General features: G+C 40.5%; 1 protein-coding gene across 5 annotated transcripts in view; it reads left to right on the top strand.

Annotated features, from left to right (window-relative positions):
* Window positions 1-830: 830 nt before the first annotated feature.
* Window positions 831-26,060, top strand: part of LOC133158030 (LIM domain-binding protein 2-like) — a 44,398-nt gene continuing 19,168 nt past the window's right edge. For 2 of the 5 annotated variants that reach the window (XM_061284843.1, XM_061284860.1), the window contains exons 1-2: window positions 833-1,174; window positions 15,285-15,387. In XM_061284843.1, the coding sequence (XP_061140827.1) occupies window positions 1,043-1,174; window positions 15,285-15,387 (235 nt within the window). In that variant the 5' untranslated portion in view covers window positions 833-1,042. Of the gene's footprint in view, window positions 1,175-15,284; window positions 15,388-26,060 lie in introns of all 5 variants that reach the window. The other 3 variants (XM_061284851.1, XM_061284836.1, XM_061284826.1) reach the window with 3 other exon arrangements.

Raw genomic sequence — 26,060 nt, forward strand, 5'->3', positions numbered from 1 at the left:
TCTACTCGTGATAGACATGTCTACCAAATTTCATGTTACAACATTAAACCAGTTTTAGGACCTGAATTTTCAAGTGATTACAAGGGACATGACAGAGCCAGTTTACACCACATGCTCAGGTTGAACTCTGTTGTTAAACAAAACAGCAGTACGTATGGAATCCTATAAAGTTTATAGGATTCCATACGTACTGCTGTTTATAGCATAAACAGTCTCTCAAACAGTGGGGGTCTCCCTCTGATGGGGGTTTTGCCATGCTGAGCTTTCTTTTTCTGTATTATAATAAAGTGTAATTGCACATCCACAGCGTTAGGTGGCAGTGGCGCTTTGATTGTCAGTGCGTGCAGGGAGTATAAGTCATTTTATTAGTTATTCAGAAGATTTATATTTCTTTTTGGTTTTTCTTTAATGTTAAGGATACAATGTTATGCAGAAGAGTACTGGCCACAATTTTATCAACAAATAATACTATTTATCGTCACAGTGGAGAGTTGGGGGTGTTTGTCGCAAAAATATTTTATCCTAGGCCGGCCCTAGGGGGATGCGTAACACAGAATAAGTGAGAAGTGATAAAATTGTCAGCAAACGCGTTCCCCACCTACAGTTGAGTAAAGAAACGACTGGTAATGAACCAAGTTTTTGCCCCTCCCCCAACAATAAAGGCGCACGTGAACTTTGTAGGAGTGCAAAAAAGTCAAGAGGAAATTTTCTCCGATTTGGATGAGGAGGGGGGTCTTTGCAGGAAACGCCCCCTCCCCCCCACACACACTTCCTCCTCCACACACTCCTCCACATCTGCCTCCTCCCCCCTCGCTCTCTTCCTCCTCCTCGTCCTCTTCCTCGTGCAAGCAGCCCGGCCAAGTTGCAGAGTGCCGCTCAGCCTCGACCGCGCGGCTGCCGCTTGACGCCGGGGGTCCCTGCAGAGGAGCGCCCGCCCGCCCGCCAGCCTCCATGTGCGTGTCCGCTGCGTGCTGAGATCGCGCCTGTCCCCCCTCCCTCACCCCCTTTCCCCCCTCCATCAAAACGAAGCACGGAACTGACCATGTCCAATCCTAACCACGACCCCTTTTACTCGTCCCCCTTCGGACCCTTCTACCGGAGACACTCGCCCTACGTGGTGCAGCCCGAGTACCGGATCTATGAGATGAACAAGCGGCTCCAGACGCGCACCGAGGTGAGTGAGCCGCCGTGCCCGGCCAGGGAGCTGCATGTCACGGCTTGGCGTTGGAGCGGGGTAACGGTGCTCTGCAGATGTCCGGAGATGCAGGAGTCAAAGTGCGATGTCAAAAGTGACACTGGAGTGCTGCGTTCACGTAACCAATTAGTTGACATAATGAGTTGGCTTCACCTGGATTTGCCAATTGCGTATTAATGCGCAGCAGCACTAGTTTCCGTCATTTATAAAGTTTTCGAACGGAATTCGACTGTGGACTTTTGGTGTATTTTAACAATTTTAGGCAAGGATTCAGAGGTCATTGTTTTATTAGGTTGGTGGAGAGACGCGTTCAGGTACCTAATTAGGATGAAGAGGTACCTGAATTGAGTGAATAAAATATGTTTTGTATGGATTCTCTGTAGTGAACCCGTAATACTTCTTTTCCCATCAATAAACTTGTCCATAAGAATTAAGCTTTCAAAAACTTTTTTTTTTCACGGAAATCATTCTTAGTATTTTAATGCACAGATCCGGAGTAGCCTAGTGGATTTTAATTGTGGTGGTGGAGGTTTGTTTTGTTTGGACTGTGCACCAAACATGTTTTCTGTACCAGCTTTTTAAAAACGGTGTAAATTATTTTGTTAGTAGTTGACTTCAGAGTTTATGCTGCGTCTTCATAATAAAGGCAGCAATTTTGCCCAGTTTTATTCTAAATACACTAAAACGTTTTGGGGATTATTTGTTTTGGAAAGCAATATGCAGTAATATTAGTTTTTCCACATTCGCATCTGAAATAACTGTAAAAGACTTGTTGTGTTTTCAAAGTGAAAGGCAGTAATCACAAGGTGATCGTTTTATGGGGAAGATAAGATGGGTTCAAGTACCCTGTATCAGGACTTCAAGCTTCGATGTGTTTGGGCTCTCGTTCCAGACTTACTATTTGTGTTACTCATCAAGTACGTTTTTCCTCTTAGGAGTTCAACTTTTTAAACGGTGTAAAAAAAATTCTACCCCATTTTAAGACAGAAATCCCCAGTTTGAAGTTTCACAGTGGGAAATGATTCTTTCAAGTAGCCAATTAGATTCAAAATGCAGCTAAACGAGGCCAAGCCACTTTTTTCTATTGAGATTTGTTTTGTTTGTACTCTGACACCACTAGATGTAGTGGTTGGCCTATGCAGTTTTCTTTTATGATGATGGTATTTTTCTGTATGGAAAAGGGATGGATGGATGGAAAATTGTCTTCTTTGATAAAGTCTATGTTGATGGTGTTGCAAATTACAGGTAACCTTTCATACTATTTCCCCCATTATGTTTATATTTATAAGAATCTACATACTATGTATAAGATTTTTTAACTCTGGAACTTTCTGCTGTTATTGTATAATTTACTCCAGAAGTCACACTGTATTTTCATATTTTAAGGCAGTAATTCCACTTTTACTTTTATTGGGATGACGGGACATAGTAAGGTTGGCGTACCCAATTAAAGAATGATGCATTTGGTGAAAGTATTTTTTTTTTTTACACTCTCCTTCCGTGTGGTTAGTATTTTTCAGTTTTCCTTTTAGGTTTTCTATAATAATTCAGATTATTTAAAGTGTTTTTTTAAATTGCAGTGATTTATTCATACTATGTTGTTTACTGAAGGAATCCACATGTATGTCCATATTTGAAGGTATTGTTGTGTGGAGGAATCCTAAGCTCTAGTTGAATGTAACAAAGTAATTGTATGACGCATTCAAGTGTTCATTTAGTTTCATTCAAGATGAATCTCGCCACATTTTAATATTTTTCAGCAGTGGTTGGCAAATGTTTAAAATACTCTGATGCTACTTTGAATAGGAATTATGACTGTGCTTAAATATAAGAAAATTAAAGCCTTTGCTTAAAGATTCAATTAAAATTAAAGTATATTGCACCTAAAAATATACATTTGTTCCGAAATAAACAAACATTTCAAAAATAATTATTGTACTTAAAAGTTAAATACAACCAAATTGCATGTAACCACCAATGTACTGTAATAGATTGAATAAATAAATAAATAAATAAATCACTTAAACTAAGTATACTTTGAACAATTCGATGTTTCTTTTGTTTACCACTAGAGGGAGTTGTGTGCAGAAGTCTTGAATTTCAATATTGTAATGACCGCAATTTATTTAAGTGGTGAGTATGATGCTTTCAAGTACCCAATTAGTCATCTCGCATCTGAATTAAAATGGAATTTATGTGACTCCATTCAAGTATTTTGCGCAATTTTTTTCTCACAATGTTCAATTAAAAGTCACATTCCCCACACGCAGCGTCTTCATTTGCATGTATTTATATACAAAACTGCATGTTTCATATATTTTTGCCCTCTTTTAAACCAAACAAACCACAACCTCATGCAGAACAACTTTTTTCATGCACCCTTTGTTAATTACGAATGATGCCTTTAGTTTATGGAAACACTTTGCCCATTATTTGTCAACCTTTTCCTTATCCAATTAAGAGCGACTGTCAACAAATGTGCAGAAAAAGTTCATTGGTGCCCAATGAAAGACAATGAGCACATTTAACTTATAAGCCTTCCTTATGTATAATTTTCATTATGGTTGGTGTTGAAAGAAATTTGCTTGTGGTACTTTTTTTTTTTTTTTCTAAACTCAATTTTAAAGCCAGGCAGCAGCAGCTTGCAGATGGTGACTTTTTTTTTCAGCCCCTTAAGAGGAACTTAAAGCCAAGCGAGGCGGCGCGTTGTAGCCGCGTGATGCATTATTCATATATATCGCAGAGCGCTCAGTCCGAGCAGCCCCCCTAACTCCCACCCCCTTCCCGCTAGACCCCCCGCACCAACCTAGTACACGCATACGCCATAAAACACGCTTGTGTGTGCGGACAGTCTGAGATATATTTAAAAATCCTGCCTTTCCAAAGATAATAATGCAGAGGTTTTGATTTTGACTGACACCTGTCAGAGAGACTTGAAAATAAATACCTCTTCCAAATAAACGCCTCGCTTTTACCATCATTGGAAACAAAAGTGGCAGATGTTAATAACCTGGCTCATGGACACTTTAATTGTGTCTATGAGCACCCTGCTGACTCAAATGAACACTTTTTCTGTACATGTGTTTCATTCCTCTTTCACGTCATCTTGAAATACGCAAACGGAAATTGGATTTCAATGGTGCAGCAACACACGTAGACAGATACATCCATTATATTCATATTCTTCTGTGAAAAAACGACTTCAGTTACTGAGTCACATCGAGTAGTTATGAAAGTCGTCCTTATGTGTCTGTGTGAGTGTCTTGTACTGCCCCCGTTGGCCATCAGAAGGAACTGCAATGAATTAATTACCATGTACAAACTGTTTTTGCATTCTATTTATATTATTATGTTGTGTATGTTTTTATAAAGGATTAGAGGCTGGGGCCCTGGGCTATATTTTGCCATTTTGTAAGAGACTGAAGTTCTATCACTGCCACTAAATATTTTTAGTGCAACACTGGTCTAAAACCAAACAAGCCATTAAAACCTGACCGTTTTGTTAAAGATGCAAACAAATAACTGTTGTTTATGTACTGCCAGGTCAGCTTTGCAAATGAGATTCACTTTTCTGGATAAATCTATGAAAATGCATAACAGTCATTTATACTGAAGTTTGCATGTTCTCCCCCTGCCTGCGTGGGTTTGAATGAATGAATGAATTTAAAAAAAGTTGCTGAATAATGGACTATTGTCTAAAGTGTCAAGTTTGGAACTAAACCTAGTTCTCACTTGTTCCATTAATGTGGTTCATTGATGCTATCATTCACACGCTGACAAGCGTTATCTGCTGAGCCCATTTGAACTCTGTTGTTCAGAACAACAACACATAAATGGTCGGTCAGTTGAATTGAAGGGTTGCGTCTCCACTATGGCACATATTTGTACACTCAGTCTGCTCTTTTGTTGACATTATTTTTTTTTTACAGTTTTACTTGTTGTTCTTAATACAAAATGCATTAAATAAAACATCCATCCATCCATCCATCCATTCTCTGTACCGCTAAGTCCCCACGGGGGTCGCGGGCGTGCCGGAGCCTATCCCAGCCGTCATCGGGCAGTAGGCGGGGGACACCCTGAACCGGTTTCCAGCCAATCGCAGGGCTTAAATAAAACATTTGTTTTTAATTAATTTGATAATTTTGTGGCATGATAGTAAAATTAATATTGCTTTACAATAAGATAAATAGTAAAATATTGTGTCCAATTGCTAGTGTTTTAAAACGAAAATTTAATTGTCCATTTAAGTGATAAAATAATACTCTTTGCGTCATGATGATTATTTTCACAATAATTATATCCATTCTCTATTTAGATTAATTACATTTTTTATAAAACTAATTCCATTTCCATTGTATTTTATTACATTTCAATTGTCTTTTAAAAAAGACTAAAATTAATCATTTATTATATCTAACTAAATTGTTAATTCAACATAACAGTCTTTTTTCCTTTATTGTGTTTTTAAGAAAACTAGTGCAAGTGTTTAATTGAATATTTTGTTTAAATTTTTGGATTTTGATTGAGTAAAATCTGAAACTTTTATTAAATAAATATAATGAAAATGATATTTTGCGTTCAAAAACACAGCTAAAAGTGAATGACTTGTCAAACAACCTCAATTTTTTTAAATTATATTTGGTTTGATTTATTTTCTTGTAGAAAGCAACACAATTTTATAGGTTGTTTTGCAAACCATTTATTTCACCAATTGTTTTGGCTTAAACAAGTAACCGCAAAAGTCCATCCATTTTCATTTTTTTTTTGTGACCCACCTGAGCTGATTTCTTTCCTGGCCAACAGACCACTGAAGCAAAACATCTAACTAGTTAGCTTTTCTGTCATCTTTGGAGCATCTCTAACCGGAGAAGGTGACTGACCTCAACGCAACGCCACCTTGTATGAAAGTCGACTCGAGTCACACCAACCACACACCCCCTCAACCCCTTGCCCCCCTCCCCTGATAGAAACCCTCCCATTTGTCTTATTCATGAGCAAGCGTTTGAACGCACTCGGCTGCCGCTCACACTCAAGGACTTGACATTTGGAGGAGACTCTCATTCGCTCCCGAGAGAACGCCATCGTCTCGGCGAGTATGGTTGGCGTCACCGCCATGTGTCGTTTGTTGCGCGTTTTGCCTAAACGCCTTCATCCACATCTTCCAATGAATGCTTGTTATTGAGTTAACATGTACACCAAGAGGTCTAAGGTCAGCCATCAATTTGCTTGTTGGAAATTGGACATATTTTAGGAAAATTGGTCTTTGCTTTTGCAATTTTCAAATTGACCCAATAATAACTGCTTCAAACCAAAATGGTAGACTTCCTGTGTCTTTTTGGGGCAAAGCTTCATGAGACATTTTGTGCTTCTATTCATGCCTACCAAATTTTATATTGCTCGGCAAAATTGGCTTCATGGGCTGATTTTTGTGGTTCTTAATTTTAGAATTTCAAAACAATCCTAAAATCGCGGCTTCATACCAAAGTGTTTGATTTCTTTGTCTTTCCGGATATGACTTCATGGACTTTTTTGTGGGTCTACTCGTAATAGACATGACTACCAAACTTTATTTTACTAGGTGAAACCATCATGGGGGGCTTGATTTTGCAGAATTTTTCGAAGAAAGGACAAATCAAACTTTCTTGTTCCAGAGTGGGACACATTCAGTCATTTCAAGCGGCGATTGGAAAAGCTCACATGGAAATGAAAAGAGCAAAAAGCCAAAGAGTCGGGCTCCTGTCGGGATTGACCTTCCAACCCCAACGACTTAAGGGCTTGTGGCCCTATGATGACAGCGGCCGTGTTTCCATCGTCGTCTTATTACTGCTTCAGTCCGTGCTTATTACTTGCCGTCCGTACTACCGCACACCACCTCCGCCGCCACTATCCCATTACCTTCGTTTTAGACCACCGCGACCCTGCCGCGACCCGCGAAAATCTTAAACGGGGCTTTGATGTGGCTTTGATGCGCCGCCGCCACGTTGTTGTTTCTCTCTCTGCGCTGATTTACGGGGCAAATTTGACACTTAAGCGTATGCAAATGAGGCAGTGGATTAGCATTCAGAGGAGGAGCTTGCTGCGACCTCCACCGCGCTAAGGCCATTACCATAGAAGGTATTAATATGCAGCACAAGCACAATAACGCTGTAAGTAATGCAGGAAGACAAAAGCCTCAGGGGTTTTGTTGGGTTTTTTTCAGGAGGGGGCGCTGTTACGACACATCGCTCTGACTCTGAATTAGCCATTATTAGTGGGGCAACTATAAAAATTATAACGACCCTGTGTATGGATGTGAACGACGAGCTCTACATTAATATTGATTGTGGTGTGATGCATGTCTTTGGAATGAGGGAGGAAACTGAAGTACCTGGAGGAAACCCACACAGGCACAGGGAGAACATGCAAACTGTACTTTACTAGTTAATATACAACAAATAGGTATATTATCCAGATATCAGAGATGTGAGTGTGATCAAAAGCAACCAATTGTGCTAAATGCTCAAATGCTCGCCCTCAGTGGGCACAGATTGACCCGACTGTATTGGAACTTCCCCGTTATATTACCATCCTTAATATTCTGCATTCAAACGAGCCACCTGACTCTTCGTCTGGCACTTCTGCGAAGTGTTCATTACGACCAAATCCTTTGTTCCTGTCATGGCTAGAAGTGGATGTGCCCCCCCCCCCCCCCCCTTGCCCTCTCACAAGCGTCACATTGACACCAATAGGGCTTACAATGTGGGGTCAAGCTGAACTGGAAGGATTAAGGTGGACTGTCGAGAGAGCAAAAAACGTCCCCCCTGACATCATCTACATCAAGTAGGGAATAAACGCCTCCCACAAAATGACACCTAGTAACTCTAACCTAAGGTCATTGTCATGGACATTAAAGTGTTAAGTGCTAAGTCTATTTGGTGTCTGTCACTAACTAAAACAGTACTTTGGTACAGATATTAAAATTTAAAACATGAGCAAATTAACGGAATAAGAGCTGACACAACAATTCAAAATTTATTAAAAATACAAATTTTAAAAAAAGACATGTTTAATGCTTTTTGAACACTTAGGTCCCCCCTTGACTGTTGACCATGTTGGCATAATAATTGCGGATGACACAAAGTGCGTCTATATGTTTTTTTTTAAACGATACTTATAATTCTTTCCTAGCGTGGTATTGTGATAGCTTTTTACTATCTGTGTACCGTGTTTTACGCACTATAAGGCGCACCGATTATAAGGCGCACCTTCAATGAATGGCCCATTTTAAAATTTTGTCCAGATATAAGATATCTACATTTGGCCCGCGGGCCAGACTTTGGACACGCCTGCTGTAGTGGCTCAATATTGGTCCATATATAGGGCGCACCTGAATATAAGTCGCACTGTCGGCTTTTGAGAAAATTGGAGGTTTTTAGGTGCGCCTTATAGTGCGGAAAATACAGTATATAGCTGATCAAAGCATCACTACTCTGTGTCAGTCAAAGGTGGTCACCTTTGAGGATGCTTCAAGGGTAGGATTCCGACAAAAAGTCCTAAAAAGCAGCAGGATGCTCACACAATAGATGCACCTTTTTCCGTTCCCGCGCCGACACAGTCTTCTGGTATCAATCCAATAACACGCCAGACTTCGGGCTAGGTCCTGGTGTAAATGTATGTATTGCAGTTATTTACTTGTTTGTTTGTTTTTTGCATACACGTCCTGATTGCGAGAATAAGCCATGCAGGACCCCAAAACCCCCTGTAGGAAAAGTAGCTGGAAGCTGCTGTGTGGTGGGATGCTTTACATTCCCAACATGCTAGCCAGAACTAACTTCTCTAAGCTGATTAGCAGGGAAAAAGTAGATTTTAGTCATCCTTTTCTGCCCACGCATAAAACTAGCTGCTGGAGATTTAGTTGGAACCCAGTAGCCGCCCCAACCACACCACCCAACCCCCAAATCCCCCACCCCACTTCATATGTTGTCATGTAAAATATTCAACCAGATGATATTTCATCATTAAAAAAAAGCAGCTTTAGGTTAGTTAGCATTCGGCTTGCACTTTCCGCATGTTTCATCATTTTGCAGATATTCTCTGTGGAGATGAACTCGGTTGAACTCTTCTGCATAAAACAGGGGGCAGAATATGGCTGCTGATGACTGTTTATTTTCCTCCCGTGCATCTATTTATTTTGGAGCTCACACTCGGAACGCTTAATGAGCGTGAAGTCCCCAAAACGGTTTTATTCTTATGTCCAATTTCTCCTTATGACAGAAAGAAGATGTTTCTCCTAATGACAGAAATGACAAAGATTCATTTTGTGGTCATGTCAGACTTCCCCGGTTGCTTATTGCCAGGCAGTGGTAGTTGGCTAAACATAATTTGTGGTTGTGTCGAACTTGCATGGTTGCTTGCTGCTTGACGGAATTGATTTGTGGTCATGTCAAAATTCTGTGCATTTGCTCATTTCGAGTCAGAAGTTGTTTTGTGAAAACCTTAGTGACCATGTTGAACTTGCTCGTTTGATCAATAATAGGCAGAATCTATTGGGCAAAATCACTCGTGTTTATGGAAAGTTAAGTGCTGGTGGCTTGTTGCCAGGCGGATGTTATTTGGTGAGATCATTGGGGCCCAAGTGAAACGTCTGTGCAGTCACTTGTTGCAGGGTGGAATTTGCTGGGCGAAATCGCTCGTGTTTCAGGCAAACTAGCCTGGTGGATTGCTGCTAGGTGGAAATACCTGTCTGAAACCATTAGCGTCCATGTCAAACGTCCGCGCGTTCAGTTCTTGCTAGGCTGAAATCATTAACAAACTTCTGTGCTTTCTTGTGTTGCTCGGTGGAATTCCCAGTGCGAAATCAACCCTGTTCACGGAAAACTAGCGCAGTGGCTATTGCTCGGCAGAACTTGTTTGCCCAAATCATTGGTGGTCATGACAAACCTAGCAAAATTGTTACCATGCAGAATTCATTGGGCAAAATCATTTGTGGTCATGCCAAACTTTTCATTTGGCCAAAGTGGACATTTCAAACTTTTAGATGTCCACATTTTGGTAGGTGAGTGGCTATTATGTTCACAGAATTCATTCGGCTAATCTGTGATGAGGTTCTTTTCTGAGGTCACTTGTTGCTAGGCAGAATTTGTTTGGTGACGAAATGGAGGTATTGTCAGTTTTTTGGGGATGTTTATTTGGTGCCAAGCAGAAATCATCAAGAAAAATAATTTGTGGTCATCTAATAAATGTTTGCATAGTTGCCCAATACGAGGCAATTTTTTGTTGGCTCTGCTCCACCACATATCACATAAAGAACAGGGAAATTCAGTCGGTACGAATGCACCAAGGATGTGATGGGTCTTTCCATATTGTGTGCGGTCATGTTTATGTTGCGACTTTCAGGTGAAAGTCAGCCTTTTCAAGGGCAAAGCGTTATTTTATTTTTTTCCTGCATTAATTTAGCTTCATTTGCATAATGCACGACTGCCTGTGGTGGCGGCTGCGCTTCGGCCAACTGTAGCAACATTTTGGGCCCAAAAGGGTTAGAACTCGCTTAACACCTGGACATGATTCTTAAAACATGAATTGTAATATTTAAATCTCACTTTTGACGTGTTACTGTTCATTTTTGCCTTCCTTATTTAGGGTGAGATGTGGAACCTATCAGGAGCGAGCAGGATTGTAGTAAATTGCTGTGTTATACGTAATTAGCACATTGTGGGAGATCTTGAAATATGCAATGTGATTTATCATACTTGAGATATAAATAAGTTTTCCGCTTATGTGAACATTTTTGTAGCAATTCTGTAGCAAATTTGTGTAGCAATTCAAAGTCAAAGTCACATCAACAATAAGGAAATCCCTCTCGACTGCATGTGGGTCATTTCAGTGCACTGTTAAAATTGGCCTTTCCCAGAGCCGTTTTGCTGGTGTGATGTCCTGAGTTATGACATAACTATCTCCAGCCATGGTTTAATTTGAGTGCTTGCTTGATAATTCATTATATCGTCATCTTCCGGGTTTTCATTTACCATTGTCGTTTTGCACCGTGAACATTCACATACGATTTTCCTATATGGTTTATATATGTTTTTATTATCGGCCAGAATTACTGGCGTTTTTTTTTTTCCCAGATATTTTTGGTGACTCCAGATTTGAATAGATTACCTGTATGTGTTGTCCTTAAAGACCGTCAGATAGGCTGACTTGCGAAACAATCATTGTACATGTTTGCCATTCAGTCGTGTAATGATGCCATATGTAGCGTATAACCCGAGGCTCTCTTGAATCTCAGTCAAACTTGCTTTTCACCGGTCGCTTTGCTGCACTCTAACTGGGAGCCAAACAGGCTTTCAGAAAAGGTTTCTCAGAGATCGCAGCCCTTGAAAACGCCCACACTACTCTCTTGGAAGAGGCTGCAAGCAATCGCAAGGAAAAAATATATTCACGTAGACTAATGAAAGCTAACAGGGAAAATGGTATATTATATATAAACTCTGAGACTGTATATCAATGCAAACAAGGACTAATAAAATCAAGTCAATTAAGCTTAAAAAAAGGCTTTTTTTTGCTTTGAGTTGGTCCTGCTTGCATTGTGAATGGGTTGAGCAAGGTTCTGGATATGGCTTGAACGAATGTGTTGGGTATTTTCATGATTTATTCAGTATTTTTAAACATAAACAATGACTTCTCAGTTACAGTGGCGCATTAGGAACATGTGAATTCATGCGTGCCACCTCTCAATGAAATGTCACTCTGGCCAGTCCACCTAAAATTTTCTATTAATTCTCTGGTTCTTCTATATCAAACAATTTGTTTTAGGTTTATTTACCTGACATGTTTCGGCGGATTCGTCCGCCTTCATCAGAGGCCTCTGAATCCGCCGAAACATGTCAGGTAAATAAACCTAAAACAAATTGTTTGATATAGAAGAACCAGAGAATTAATTGAAAAAGAAAAAACAAGATGAACCTAGTACAACTATAAAATTTTCTAGCTCCACCCCTGTGTGGGGTGACACAGACTCAAAATAACACTCTATAAAGTTGTGCATGAAGTGTTTTGAGTGGAGCTTGATTCCAGGAAATGAGACGGTTGAGTGAAACGGGCAGGTGGATGAATTTGGTAGTGACCCTTTCCAAATGTATGAAAACTGAGCAGATGACGCACTCTGTCGGGGCGCATTCTGTTTTGAATTCGTCGCCGTGTCCGCCTGTGACCGAGCGGGTTCACTCTCTCCAGTTGGCGGGTGTGTATGCCTGATTTGTAGCATATGACAACAAACACGGTCACGGCACGCGACTCGTCAGGGAGGCTGAAGGCGTGAATGAAGGGAGGATGTTGTCTGTCAGCCAGCTGCAGGGAGGCGAGCGGCGCCGCTCACCTAAGCACGTTAAGGCCGCGGGAATCTTGGACTACGTTAAATGTATCATTTACAAATGACCGTGTTGGTTTGATGACAGCAGCTGGCCTTAGGGGGGTGCTGTAGTTGTAGATCAGAATTTGTACGCTCCAAAATGTTACAAAGCTGTTTGTATCATTTATTTATTTATTTATTTAAATTTGTCCATACCTTTTATTTAGTCATTTAATTTTAAAATTCCTCCAACAAACGGATGGTCACTAACACACATTTAAACACATTTGTCAACAATAATTGAGAAAAGTAGGCCTTTTGTGTACATGGGAAAAGTTTGGCTTGTGAAAAAATGGAAGCAATAACAAAAGTATTGTGTTTATAATTTTTTTTTCAGTGCAGAGCTTTTACATGTCTTGCCTGGCAATATACATAAATGGCATAGACATTGGAACAAAACTTTGTATTTGCATTGGCAATAAACAAATAATTTCAGACTATCTTGGGGGGGCCATTGTTCTGTATTAAGTATCTTGAAATTTGGTGACTCATTACCAAGTTTCACTTAGTAGCATGGAATTTGGCAGGCACATCCATTATGAGAAGACCCCCAAAAAAGCCCCAGGAAGCCATGCCCGTAAACACACAGGAAGTCTGCCATTTTCGTTTGAATTTTAGAGTACTTTTGGCTCTTTTCAAACTTGTCAAGAGTCTTTTTAAGTGGAAGGAGCAATGTACTGAAATTTGACGACTCCTCATAAAAACAAAACTTGAATACAGCTCAACAGCAGTTTCATTTGATAACATCAAATTTGGTTGGCATGAAGAGACCCTCAAAAAGTCTCAAGAAGCCAACCTTTAAAATACACAGGGCTGCCATTTTAATTTAAAGCAGAGTTTTGGCTTAATTTTGTCCTACTAAAAGTAGCCTTGTCAAACTGATAGCAAATTTTCCCCAAGTATGAGAGACAAATGGACCTTATCAAATTATGAAATGTTCAATTTTCATCTTGTGTGGGCTTAGAATTTTGGTGAAATTTGACTCGCAGGAAAACAGGAAACTCACAAGGTCGACGCTGGACTGAATGTTTGGTTTTGGAAATTCATGGTGGGCCATTCCAATGATTTTGTGGGCCTCGTAGGCCATAGGATGCCCAACGCTAATTTAATATGTGGAAGTTACATTCTCTATGCATGATGGCCAAGCTTGTCGGACACATCTGGATGGCGGTCTGGCTAATTGTCAACATGTGGGAAATGTTCGGCACGCTTAAAGAAAGGTGGTGATATGTCATAACTTGTCAGAGCACATTAGCATCAATGCTAAGTCCTACATGGGGGGAACGACGAGAGAGAGTCAGTAAATCCCATCTGGACTGCTGGGAATGAATGCAACAACACTGAAGAGCTGCCAGTCTCCGACGTAATCCCATTATCATTAAAGCTCATGTTAGCGTGTGGAGTGTTATTTATGACAAGCATACAGGATGGAGAACCAATAGTTAAGCGTGTGTGTGTGTTTTAAGGCAGCACAGAGCGTCCTCCCCTGGTGCGAAGCTTGTAGCGTTCAAATCGGCTGGACTTAAGTACGATTTGTAAAAGCACAAGGAAGGCAAAGACCACAATGAAGAATAGTCAAAGCGGCAAAACTGTGGCATCTTACACCAGTCTGTGTGACATGGACATTTTAGTGATTGATGATTCAGTATTCCATGAAGATAATGCATGTGTGCAAATACAAACAGTCAAACCATAACCTCCGATGAACTTTACAGACAAGTTGTTGTAATCTTCCAAGTTTTTAAAAATCTTCATGAGTCTAAGAAACCATCAAAGAGATTTTAGACTTTCAAGAACCTTACATACATGATTTGGTAATTATCAGAGTCAATTTAGTCTCCAATGGACCCGACATGCGTGATTTTAGAAACATCAAAGGTGCTTCAGTTTTCCACGAGCCTAACTAACGTACGTGTGTTGAAAAAGCAAAAAGGCAATTTAGTTTTAAGTTTACCTCACGTCGATGTTTTGTAAACTTCAAAGACATCTTCAATAAAACTAATGAAAGTTGTTTTGACAAGTCGAACCTAAAATATTTGTCTTTATTTTTCAAAAACATTTCAGGCTTCCATGAACGCAACATATTAGTTCAGTTAATAGTGGTCTTCAGTGACACCACTGTATATTTTTGTAATGTACATGTAGAGGTGCAAAATTTAATCACATATCAAATTCATTGTAATTAATTTTTAGAACTTAGAATTGTCCAAATTCTCAGCTTTTAATTATCAGACAATTTGAGTCTCCCATGAACCTAACATGTTTTTGTAAAAATCAATGACTGTCCATACCATGAGCCTCACTAAAATAACATTTCAGCATTTAAATAATTGAACATACGTGTTTTTGTAAAATAAGACAATTTAGTCATAAAATCAATCAATCAATGTCCTTTTCATTCGCTTCACTGAAATAACATTTGAGCATTAAATAATTGAACTTGTGTGTTTTGTAAAATAAGACAATTTAGTCATCAGTTAACCAAGCGTAAATGCTTACATAAACATGAAAGATCATTAAGGGACCATTTTGACGTCTTCAATTAACCTAAGGGATATGTTTTTGTAAAACTCAATAACAATTTAGTCTTAAATGAACCAGATGTGTTTTGCATCCATTTTTCAATTGTCTTACTCAACAACTTACATTCCACACAATGAATAAATTCTTAATGCAGCTTCTCGATTATGTTGTGGACAGGAAAGCGACAGTTTGTGGTGGGACGCCTTTGCAACAGAGTTCTTCGAAGAGGACGCCATGCTCACGCTGTCCTTCTGCCTAGAAGATGGACCAAAGAGATACAGTAAGAGAATTCTCAGTTGCTAAGCGAAACAGCAGCACCGATTCCATATTCACACTAACGCCAACAGGTGCCTGCTCCACAATGTTGTGTGTGCCCATGTTTATGTTCCTGGAAGATGCAAAACCTATCTGTTCAATCCAGGCTGGTTCACTTCTGGTTTTAATTTTAATTATAGTCATTTTTATTTAGTTTCAAACTCCACTTTCAATCTACTCGGTTGCCCCACAATGTGGAGAAATAATACTGTTCATCATTTATTAAAAGGTGAGGTAGTGCGTTGTGATTATTATTTGATATCGTGTCCCACTTGGTCTCATCTGCATGCTGCAGACATATTGACACAGATAAGGGTACGGTGTATGTGTGATTCTGCTCCGTCACGGAGGAAACGAGGCTTCTCTCGCTTTTGCTTTTCAAATGTAAAAATAAGGAAAATAACAAACCGCGTTGAAGAAGAAACCTCTTTCTTCGCGAGAAGTGTGAAACTCAGTGGCAGCCACGATGGAAAATGACTCACGGCTGCTGACCAGCTTCCGATTACCTGTGGAGGAACCAGCGTGAGACGCAGCGGTAGCAGCATTTTACTAATCATGGCAAAAGAGAGCTTTTCATGTGACATATTTCTGAACTATTGTGATTAAGCGCTCAATAAATAAATAAAAAGAAATATTTGACTTGACCAAAATAGGAAGACAAGCTCGCATCCTAATACGAATAATGCAGAATACAGTCTCGTGGACTCGCCAAAAACGATCTTCCTGACAACGTACGTTTTGTTTGTACTTACAAATGAAATAATATCGCAATTGATGGCGTTTTACGAGATAGTACGGTTGGAAAAACAGATAAAAATGGCAAATGAGAAACGGCTCAAGCTTATGTACTGTGTATTTGGTTAGCATCAAATTCAATGCCTTTATTTTCAACTAGCTAACATTAGCCCTTTACATTTGACTCGAATATCTGTTAAAACATTTGGTAGGTAGCTATTTAATATTTACTTTCGTACACTTATTGCACATATCCAGTAATAACACCAGCAGCTCGTCCAATCACGTTACAGCCGTCCTCGTCTTGCTTTCAAAAGACAATTCAGGGGTTCGCGTAGAGTCTCCCTCACGTCGTAAGAAAGCACATTAGTCTTTTTACAGCCATGACGCGATATTGCTTTGTTCCTACTAATATTTTTAATGCTTGCCTGAGTGTCAAAAATGGTCTGGCGGGAGTGTGCGATGGATGTTGTTTATGCCAAACAACACTCCATCAGAGAATTATTGTGCCTAATATTCAGCACACACATACGCGTACAGACACACACAACCACACACGCACACACACAGACGATTACACACCACCCCGCCAGTCGCCACCAAGGCCTTCGTCTGGCTTGAGGCATCTGATGAAAACGTCGTGATGCAACCAAAGAGCAAGGCTCCTTTTCCCCCAAACAAGAACAATGTTTGATGCAATCATTGCACCAGGAAGATGACCACTTATTAAGGAGTCAGTGGAGTTATTAGTACTATACTACGGTCAACCCTCGCTATATCAAAAAAACGGACATGTGGGGAAGCTCAGAAAGGTAAGTTTGGTGAGGCCTTTTAAAGATTTGAAAAGAAGTATCTTATAATGCACTGCAAAATGTAGTGGGAGCCAGTAGAGGAAGGTCAGATTAGGGGTTATGTGCTCCCTCTTACAGGCTCCAGCTACACCCATCAACTGTTTGATTCTTCAGAGTGTTTTTATTTGGGGGGTTTTAGAACAAAAAGTATTGTAATTTTTTTGTATTGAACTCTACTTTACAAAAAAAAAAATTGTGGTGGTATCTTTTCACTGTTGTACACTCAATATGTGTGAAACCTGAAAAAAGAAATGTGTTAGTTCGGTCCTTACATATCTGACTAAACACAGGTTTTAACACGTTTGCTGGTGTTTAATCAGTGTTTAATATGAGACAATATCATTTTGTGGAGTTGTAAATATGAAAGAAGGGGGGGGCGTTGGTGAAGCTCAGAGATGAAGGCCGCCATCCGATTCCCTTTCTGGCGAATCAAATAATTGACAGCGGCAAGCGTGTCGGGGACGGAAGGTGTTTTTATTGAATCGGCTGGTGGAGTGTGCGTGTTGAAGCAGTGGAGAAAAGGTGGAGGGTGGTTTTGAAAAAGAGGAGGTGGTGGGGGGAGAGATTGAAGATCCACGGCATGACTGACAGGTGGGATGATGCGGCGGCGGTAGCGGTGGCGGCTCAGCTGCAGAGCGGAGATGTAACCCCTCTCCCCCTTCTCCTCACTAATGATTGACAGCCGAGCTCATCCTTGCTACCACAGTGGCGGAAGATTACGAATGGGGGTGGAGTTAACTAAAAGAAAGCTTTGTGTACCTTTCGATGATGGCGTGTTGGGCTGAGGATGCTTCCATGTGAAAATTGTCCAAAGTTTGGCCTGGAGGCCATTTGTGGCCTACTTTGAGTTTGTTACCAACCAGCAATGTTATGATCATCTATATATATATACATATGTATATACAATAACAATTTATGGATCAATTCCATACACTTTTGTCTACAATTGTATAATGGTCAGCAATTGTAAGTCCATTTCACGATGCGATTGTATAATGGTCAGCAATTGTCCATTTCACGGTGCTTCGCAAGGGGAAGCGGGTTAAATGTTAACTGCTCAGTTCCTTTGAACTCTATTGCAAACCAAAGCAGCAGCACCAACAAAAGTCTTTCAGCATGCCGCTCTGCATTTATGCGACAATTATCATTCGACATGTAAACTTTGTATTACCTCTTGTTGTACTCAATCAAATGACATCTAAAGTGTATCTAATGAAGTGGGCCTCTGGCAAAGGGTGGGAATGGTGCCAACAGGAAGGTGGGCAGCGGCTATCAGAGGGCGCCAGCCGTCCGCGAGGATGGGCCGCTCCTCAGGCTTCCTGCTTCTCACTCCCGCCGCCGAAGCGACTCGAAAACAATGGTGGCCTCGCAAACAATAGATGAGTCCAACACCAGCACGCTCGTCGTCCTTCCCGCAACTCTTCTCCCTTGTGGATACGCAGTCGCCTACTGTAAATCAATGCTCGTGTGATTATCAACCATTGCACTTGCTCTATGGCATACATAAAAACAGCTATTGTCAGAGACGGGTTAACAATTGGTTGACTAATGTATTTCTATCATTTTGACCATCTTGTGTCAAAAATGTTGTCTTGTGATCTCTGAGCAGGATTTACCGCTACTATTGATATGATTTATGTTTAAATACAGAATGACCTGATTTTTTTGCGTGTATTCCTAACAATTTTTTTTAGACTTGCTGTAAATCCTAATGAAGGATAGTTGGGCTCACTCAGTCCTTCCTTTTGGTTTGACATGTTTCCAATCTTAATTCTATAAAAACTAGAGTGACTTAGCTGGAAGTGTGCCATGTCTGACACACTCACACACGCCTAATTTAAAGTGACTCGCGCGCTCGTATGACGTGGGTCGTTTCCGCCGCGTCCCGCTCGGCCTCTCGGTGGCGTCTTTTCCGGCCAATTAAACAAGTGAGCTCAGCGGCGAGGAGGCTTGTCACCGACACGAATCTCCCGAGTGAATTAGTGCGTGAAAGGGGAGAAAGCGGCAAAAGGATCAATTACATGCCCACCAAAGCCTCCTTCCTCCTCTCTGCCCGTCATTGCCGCACTTTCTTCGGCCATCTGGAGCCGAGAAAAGTGGCGAGCCGCGCGTCAAAGTAGTGTGAACGCGCTAACTTTCTTCATATCACAAGTTGTATGAGTTTTTAAAGTGTATGTCCCAAGCATTCGTGTTGAACCCTTTGACTTGCAAAAGGGTGGCTGGCAAAACAATGGCTTAACACATTTCTTTAAGTAGAGCCATAAAGAGGATGTCTGGCGCCACGAAGTGCCTCTGCCGTGGAGTGGGAGAGAATATAAGTTAAAAGTTTGTAGCAAAATGATCATTTTCAGCACCTAGTTGGACAGTTTAATTTAGACGTAAATAATTCATTTGCGGATTCTATAATGGTTAATCCAGTTCTTACAACAGTTTGGAAAAGATGTCATCAGCCTGAATGATAGTTTGAATAATGAAATATAGATATATGTTTTTGTTACGCATACATTTTCAAGTTCACAATATCAGGCTTCACTTTTATTTCTCTATTAAGACTGTATTTATTTACTTGGCTCACTGAATAGAAAATGAGGCTTTTAAGGCTCGCTGAATGTGCTGCATTGAAGATTTGGACATCAAAAGAAAATTCGATCTTTTACTTTCCAAAAAGTAAGACAAATTATCATTTTTGCCCTTTTCAAAAAGAAAAGGTATTTACATAACACTTTGCGATGAAGCACACAAACTATTGATGTTGAACTTTCCAAAGTAAATGACAAACTACTGTTGTACTTTCCAAAAATAAAAAAATGCATTTAGCCCCCATCCAGGGAAAGAAAATGACATTCATTTAGCACCGTCTAAAACAGAAGACAAATTTGATAATGCTCTTTCCTGCAAAGAATTCCAGCTGTTGATGTTGACTATCTAAAGAAGACAAACTACCAATATTACACTTTCCAAAAACAAATCAAAAAACAAACTATTGATGTTTCAATTTTAAAGACTCGATGCATTTTACAAAAATACAATATTACCCTCTCCCCAAAAGAAAATAGCTCAGCCGAAGAACGGCAAATGCGGAATCTTGGAAGTGCTCGGCAGACATGCTCACCAGCATTCCACCATGCTGTCCCATCATCTTCAATTCAAATGTAGCCCAGGCAATATTTCTCTTTGGGAAAATAAGAACACACCCTCTGTGTGTTCAGTGTGCTGCTGCTTCCACACGTTTATCAGCACACGTTTCCATTTGAAAGCATCCGGCCTAAGCAGGTCCGTTACCGAACAAATCTGCCATTTTGTTTTTGTTCGTCTTTTTCTTTTTTCCGTGCATCGATGTAATTTACCCCCGGCGCTTTTTACAGCGACAAACAGGGCGCTCATGAAAAAGTGACGCGCAAAGTGCAGCGGCTGAGCTTTTAACAGTGGAAGACTCCGGCGGAAGGTCGGCCAGGCGAGCGCACCGAGACGAGAGCTGGATTAATAATGAATAGCGGCTTCATCTGCAAAGCCGACGGACGGACGGTCGGTCGGACGGCAACACGTTCAGCCTAGAAAAGGTTCGCACACACTGGCGGGAAGAGATACACAAGACACACAGAATTATTGACACATGGAAGAAAAATCCATATTTATATATAATACAGTGTGCAGGAGACCCATCAGCCTCGCCGGTCTGGGAGAGGGTTTACTTAAGGCATTAAATGTTTATGTGGGCCTTTTACACAAAAACACATTCACACAAACAAATGTTTATTCTTATTATATTTTCATTTTATTACTTAATTCATCTAAGGCTTCTTTAAGGTACCCCCCAAACATGTATCAATACTTGTTGAAAAATAAATCCTCTGCTGACATTTGCAACAGCTGCCAATTAGGCTTTCAAATAAAGGTTTTAAGACAAATTGGGAAATTGGTGTTTCAAAACGGGATTACGGTTTCAAATGAAGGCTTTATTATGGATTATTCCAAGAGTAGGTTTGGATTTTCAGTTAAGGTTTTTGAATCTAGGGTTTTAAACTTGGGTTAGGGTTTCAAGCAAGGGTTAGGGTTTGAAATGAGGGCATTAAGGCAGGGTTAGCGTTTTTAAGGTAGGGTCTCAAATACGTTGGTTATAATTTCAAATCAGGGTTTAAAACCTGTGTTAGGATTTCAGTTAAGGTTTCAAAGCAAAATTCTCTTTCACAATTAGGGTTTCGAGGCCTAGTCAGGTTGATTCAAACTTGTGTGTACGTGTGGTTTTACAGCGTCACTTCCTGAAAGGTTATGTTGACCTGTGTTGCCGTGGTTACCGTAACGCCTCACACTGTTGACCATGTCGAGCTGGCCTGCCTGCATTTTTTTATTTTTATTATATTTTTCTGATTCAGGGGAAAACGGTGGCAGTTCATCTACTAAATGAACTGCCCCCGCATGCGCACACACGAGACCCCCCCCCCCCCCCCTAAATAGGTGTTGGACTCCAGGTATCATTGCCCCTTTCAGATTAGAGCTCGATTATCAGAGGCCAAACAGAGACAACCGATGCTCATTACCATTGATTCGGACTCCCCAGGAATGCGTGTGTACTGTTGCTATGTGTGCGTGTGTGTCATTGGTATTGAACGACACAGCGTGGGGACGCCTCATCACAGCAGTCCTTCGCAATGTCTGTTTTATGTGGAAAGTGATATGCTGTTACAGTTTTTGGGTGGTGGTGCTGTTAGCTTATCAGGGAAGGTGGTAAGGGGGGGACGGCAGGGGTGCGTCTATGTCTCCTGTTTCCCTGGGGGTTAGTGCAGCAGCCCCCCCCCCACACACACACTGTTGAATTATGGATGGAGGTGAAGAGGGGATGAGGGCTGGCCTCGAGGGGACTACCCCCCCCCCCCACACACACACACACTTTACCTTCATCCTCTGTCCTCCAGCCTAACCCCCGATTTTCAATTCTTCCTCACATTTTTTTTCTCCTTACTTCATCACAACTTCACCCTCATCCCTCCCTTCCGCCGACATTGGTCCACTCAAATGAAACTTGTCAGTAACGTGCGTTGTGCTATTTAACCCTTGAGAACCCCTTTAAATGTACAGCTCGCAGGACCTAATGACAAAAAATACTGAAGAAAATAGCGTGAATCTGTTCTAGTTACCACTCCCAAAAAGTTTTGTAATATTTGCATTTGTATTAGCTGTTCTCCAAAAAAAAAATATTGAAAACCAAGATTAGGGTTTCATATAAGGATTATTACATTTTCAAATTAAGTGTTTCAAAACAGCGTTTAGCCCAGAGTAGGGTTTCAAATCAGGGGGATGACTTAAATATGGATTTTTAGAATGGGTGCGGTTTTAATGTCGGGCTTCAACTTATTCTTATAAATCAAGGTTAGGGTTTCAAATTTGAGTTTTAAGGTTACAGGACAAGGTTAGGATTTCAACATGGGTTTCAAGACTAATTCTGATTTTGGGTTAAGGTTTCAAACCAGAGTATTTATTATATAAATATTTGATAATACTTAATGAAGAAAAATATCCTGCTTTCTAGTGCTGATGTCGTGATTGTCTGAACGAAGTCACCATCCAGAGTACACAAGAAAACCTTCTGATTGGTTGAATTAAAGACGGTGTTGTTTTTCCATGGCGGGAGGCAACAGTAAAGTTGTTTAGCTGACAAAAAACACAAGACTCCAGCTTTGATGGCAGGAAGTATGCAGAGAGGACGACCAGAGATGGAATTAAACTTTTATCACCCATGAATATTTCATGTTCTGGGCAGTGATTCCCACATTCTGGTGCATATATTGCGCACACACACACACGCACGCGTGTGTTTGTGTGTGTGTGTGTGTGTGTGTGTGTGCGTGTGTGTGTGTGTGTGTGTGTGTGTGTGCGTGCGTGTTGGAGGAAGACCCCACTACGTAGTTGTCAATGGTCCTCCAGACTTGAGGTTTTCTTCTCCATAGCATAATTTTAAAAACAAAAATGAAATGTTACCACCCAAAGCCAGTTTTATCTCACCATTCGAAATTTTGTAGACATGTCTATCATGAGTCGACCCTCAAAAAAGTCTCTGAAGCCATGTGTGAAAAGACACAGAAAGTGTGCCATTTAGGTTTGAAGCAGCCATTTTAGGGTCACTTTGAGATTCTTAGTATCGCCACAATTTTGAAAATCTATTCTGTAGTTGCCAGTTTTACTAAGCAACATGAAATTTGGTAAGCTTGTTTATGATCCATCCTAAGTTCTCAAGAAGTCATTACACTGTTTTAATGTTATTTTGGCAGTTTTTTTTGTCCCTCACGATCAAATATTGCACAATTGGTAACGAATAAAACATTTTTGCTAAATTCTAAGACATTCATTTTTAAAATTGAATTTGGCCGGACTATAGCGGCCCAATTTGATGCCCCGCGCATCTGCAGGAAAGACATTTAATTTGAGTGCACTTAATTATTTTGCCAATGACGCTAAGACCCTTCTTCCCTTTTGAGCCGCGACAACGAACCCATTTTAATCGATGATCAAGCCGGGGCTGATCAATATGTCAGTTTGGTTTTCATCTGTGCCTCTCTCGTCTCGCCAATCATCAACACTAGCAAACGCCAAAGGGTAATCATCGATTGCGATAGTATTTTTAGCTTAGCATATTGATCACGGGCCACACCGTAGGTCGAGCAGAGCACGGGTTTGTACACAACGCCGCACACTGTAAGGAAATCAATAGAGCTCAGCCAGATGCTTGATCCACTCTGTTGTTCCTGTTCCTATAATGCGTTTGCTTATATAAGTCGATGCTAGTCATTAGCCATTATGCTGTCACCTACATGCTATTTACGTTATTTTAGTAGAATTTATGTATCTCACTGATGTTAAAGTATGTGTATTGCTCTCATTGTGTGATATTTTTAGCAAAACATCTAAAAAGTAACTTGTATGGTGTGAAAATGTCCCAAAAAGCCAAGTTAATAGCAAGCACACTTTGGGAGTTCATTTTTCGACCAGTGGTACCCAACTATTCTGCCTTATCATATTTCGCCTTAATCTAAAAATTATATACTCTGAATAATCTTTCTTCATCTTTGTATGCCTGTGACCTTTCGGGGTTTTTTTCGTAAAAGCAATGTTTCGGCATCTCGTCTTACATTATGTCTAATTGTTATGCCAAATCCTTCAAAATTGTCCATTAGATCAGACTCCATGATAGCACAATATTACAGATTAAAATATGTCACGAATAATTCATACAAATAGTAAGATGTTTGGGAAAAATCAATCTTATCTGGGGATAAATTCCAAACTATACTGTGTCTTATGGGTTGTACAGTTTGGTGTCTGATGTGGTTCTTGCCTGTGGGTGTGCTTGTTGTTTGCCCAGAAGCCTTCCCTCTCCCTCTGTGCATCATTACGACTCTAAATGTATACATCCCATAGATGTGTGCGTCTCTACCTATATGTGTGTGTATGTGTGCGCGTGGTGGGCGGTCTGTGTGGGCAGCTCAAAGCATTAGTGTAGTGTTAACGATGGTCTTGGCACTGTGCGTGCTTGTTTCTGTCCATATATGGTTAAAAAAAAAACAAAGGCGAAAGTACAAGGACAGCTATACAGTACCAAAAGAAACAACAAAAAGACAACAAGGACAGAAAGACCCAAAGAAACAACACAACAACAATAACGATATCAGTTATTCATTTCCAATGTTTGGCTTTTAGCTTTGCAAAGGAGTGTCGTGGTGGGAATGTACTTTTTGTCGTCACGCGAGGAATATATTTTGTCCAGTATGTGGAGACCCACCAAAAAGTCGAAAGATGTTGATCCCCAAAAATACTCTTTTTGATTTGATTTCTGGTCATCCTGCAATGAAAACCATGTCCTGATTATTTAGTCAGACTGCTACCAAACAAAAATTCAAATTTCCACTATTCATTTACTTCAGATGGGCAGCGAATGAGTTCATTGAACAAACACATTTTATACAGTAAACAGATCTCTGTAAATGATTTGTATTTATTGGCAGGGAGACTCTGTGTACCTGCCTCAGTTTATTTTGGAGTTTTCTGCTTCCATACACTTTATATGTGCACTGAATGTGCAAGCTTTTGTGTGCTGTGTGCGTATGACTGTGTCTGTGTGTGTCTGTGATTGTGTGTGTGTTGAGCGTTCGCGCCAGCGGCCCCCCTTTATTCACAGCACAAACAAAAAAGAGCTCCTGACGTCTTTTCTGGCTGGCTGGCATTGCTGGCAGGAGTCCTGGGCACCGCCGGTGGTAGGGTGGGGTGTTGGGGGGAACAATCTCGACAAAGTGGCGTGAATTAATGTGACTAATTAACACGGCGTTAATTATTTGTAAATTGCATGTTTGGATACACATTACTTGAGAGGCATATGCCGCTCGTTGTCTTCCCTCCTGAGCCTGTGCCAGCTATCGCGCATCTCTGAAGGCGTGCCAGCCAGCCAAAGCCAGCCAGAGGAAAGACTACACAGAAAGTGAGATGTACTCTACCAATCTAATTAATATCATCAACGTTGCTGCCCTGAGATACAAGTTTAATTCGTTCCATGTCCACACTTATATATCCAATTCATCCTTCCTCATTGAATAGAATGGAACCGCAATTAATCTGTTCCAGCCCACACAACAACCTCAAAAGTTCCGTACTGTATCAAAAACACACAGTAACAACATTTACTCTCCACATGACCTGCAAGTACCAAAAACATCAGCTTAATGTATTGTCCTTCATTATGGTTGACGGTTGTCAAACATTAGTGCCATCAACTCATATTTTGCTTCCACTCCAAGGAAAATAATACGAATTGGTGGTGACTGTTGTGAAGTTTGTGTTGTGTGTTTTTTTTAATTCCCGTAATTTTCGGACTATAAGTCGCACCGGAGTATAAATCACACCAGCCATAAAATGCCCAAAAAGTGAAAAAAAACCATATATATGTATATAAGTCGCTCCTAAGTATAAATCGCCCCCCCACCCAAACTATGAAAAAAACCGCGACTTATAGTCCGAAAATTACGGTAGTTTTAGCATTAAATTTTGAATTTATTTCTGTAAAATT

Source organism: Syngnathus typhle, linkage group LG1 (assembly GCF_033458585.1).
Source record: "Syngnathus typhle isolate RoL2023-S1 ecotype Sweden linkage group LG1, RoL_Styp_1.0, whole genome shotgun sequence".
NCBI classification, from domain to species: Eukaryota; Metazoa; Chordata; class Actinopteri; order Syngnathiformes; family Syngnathidae; genus Syngnathus; species Syngnathus typhle.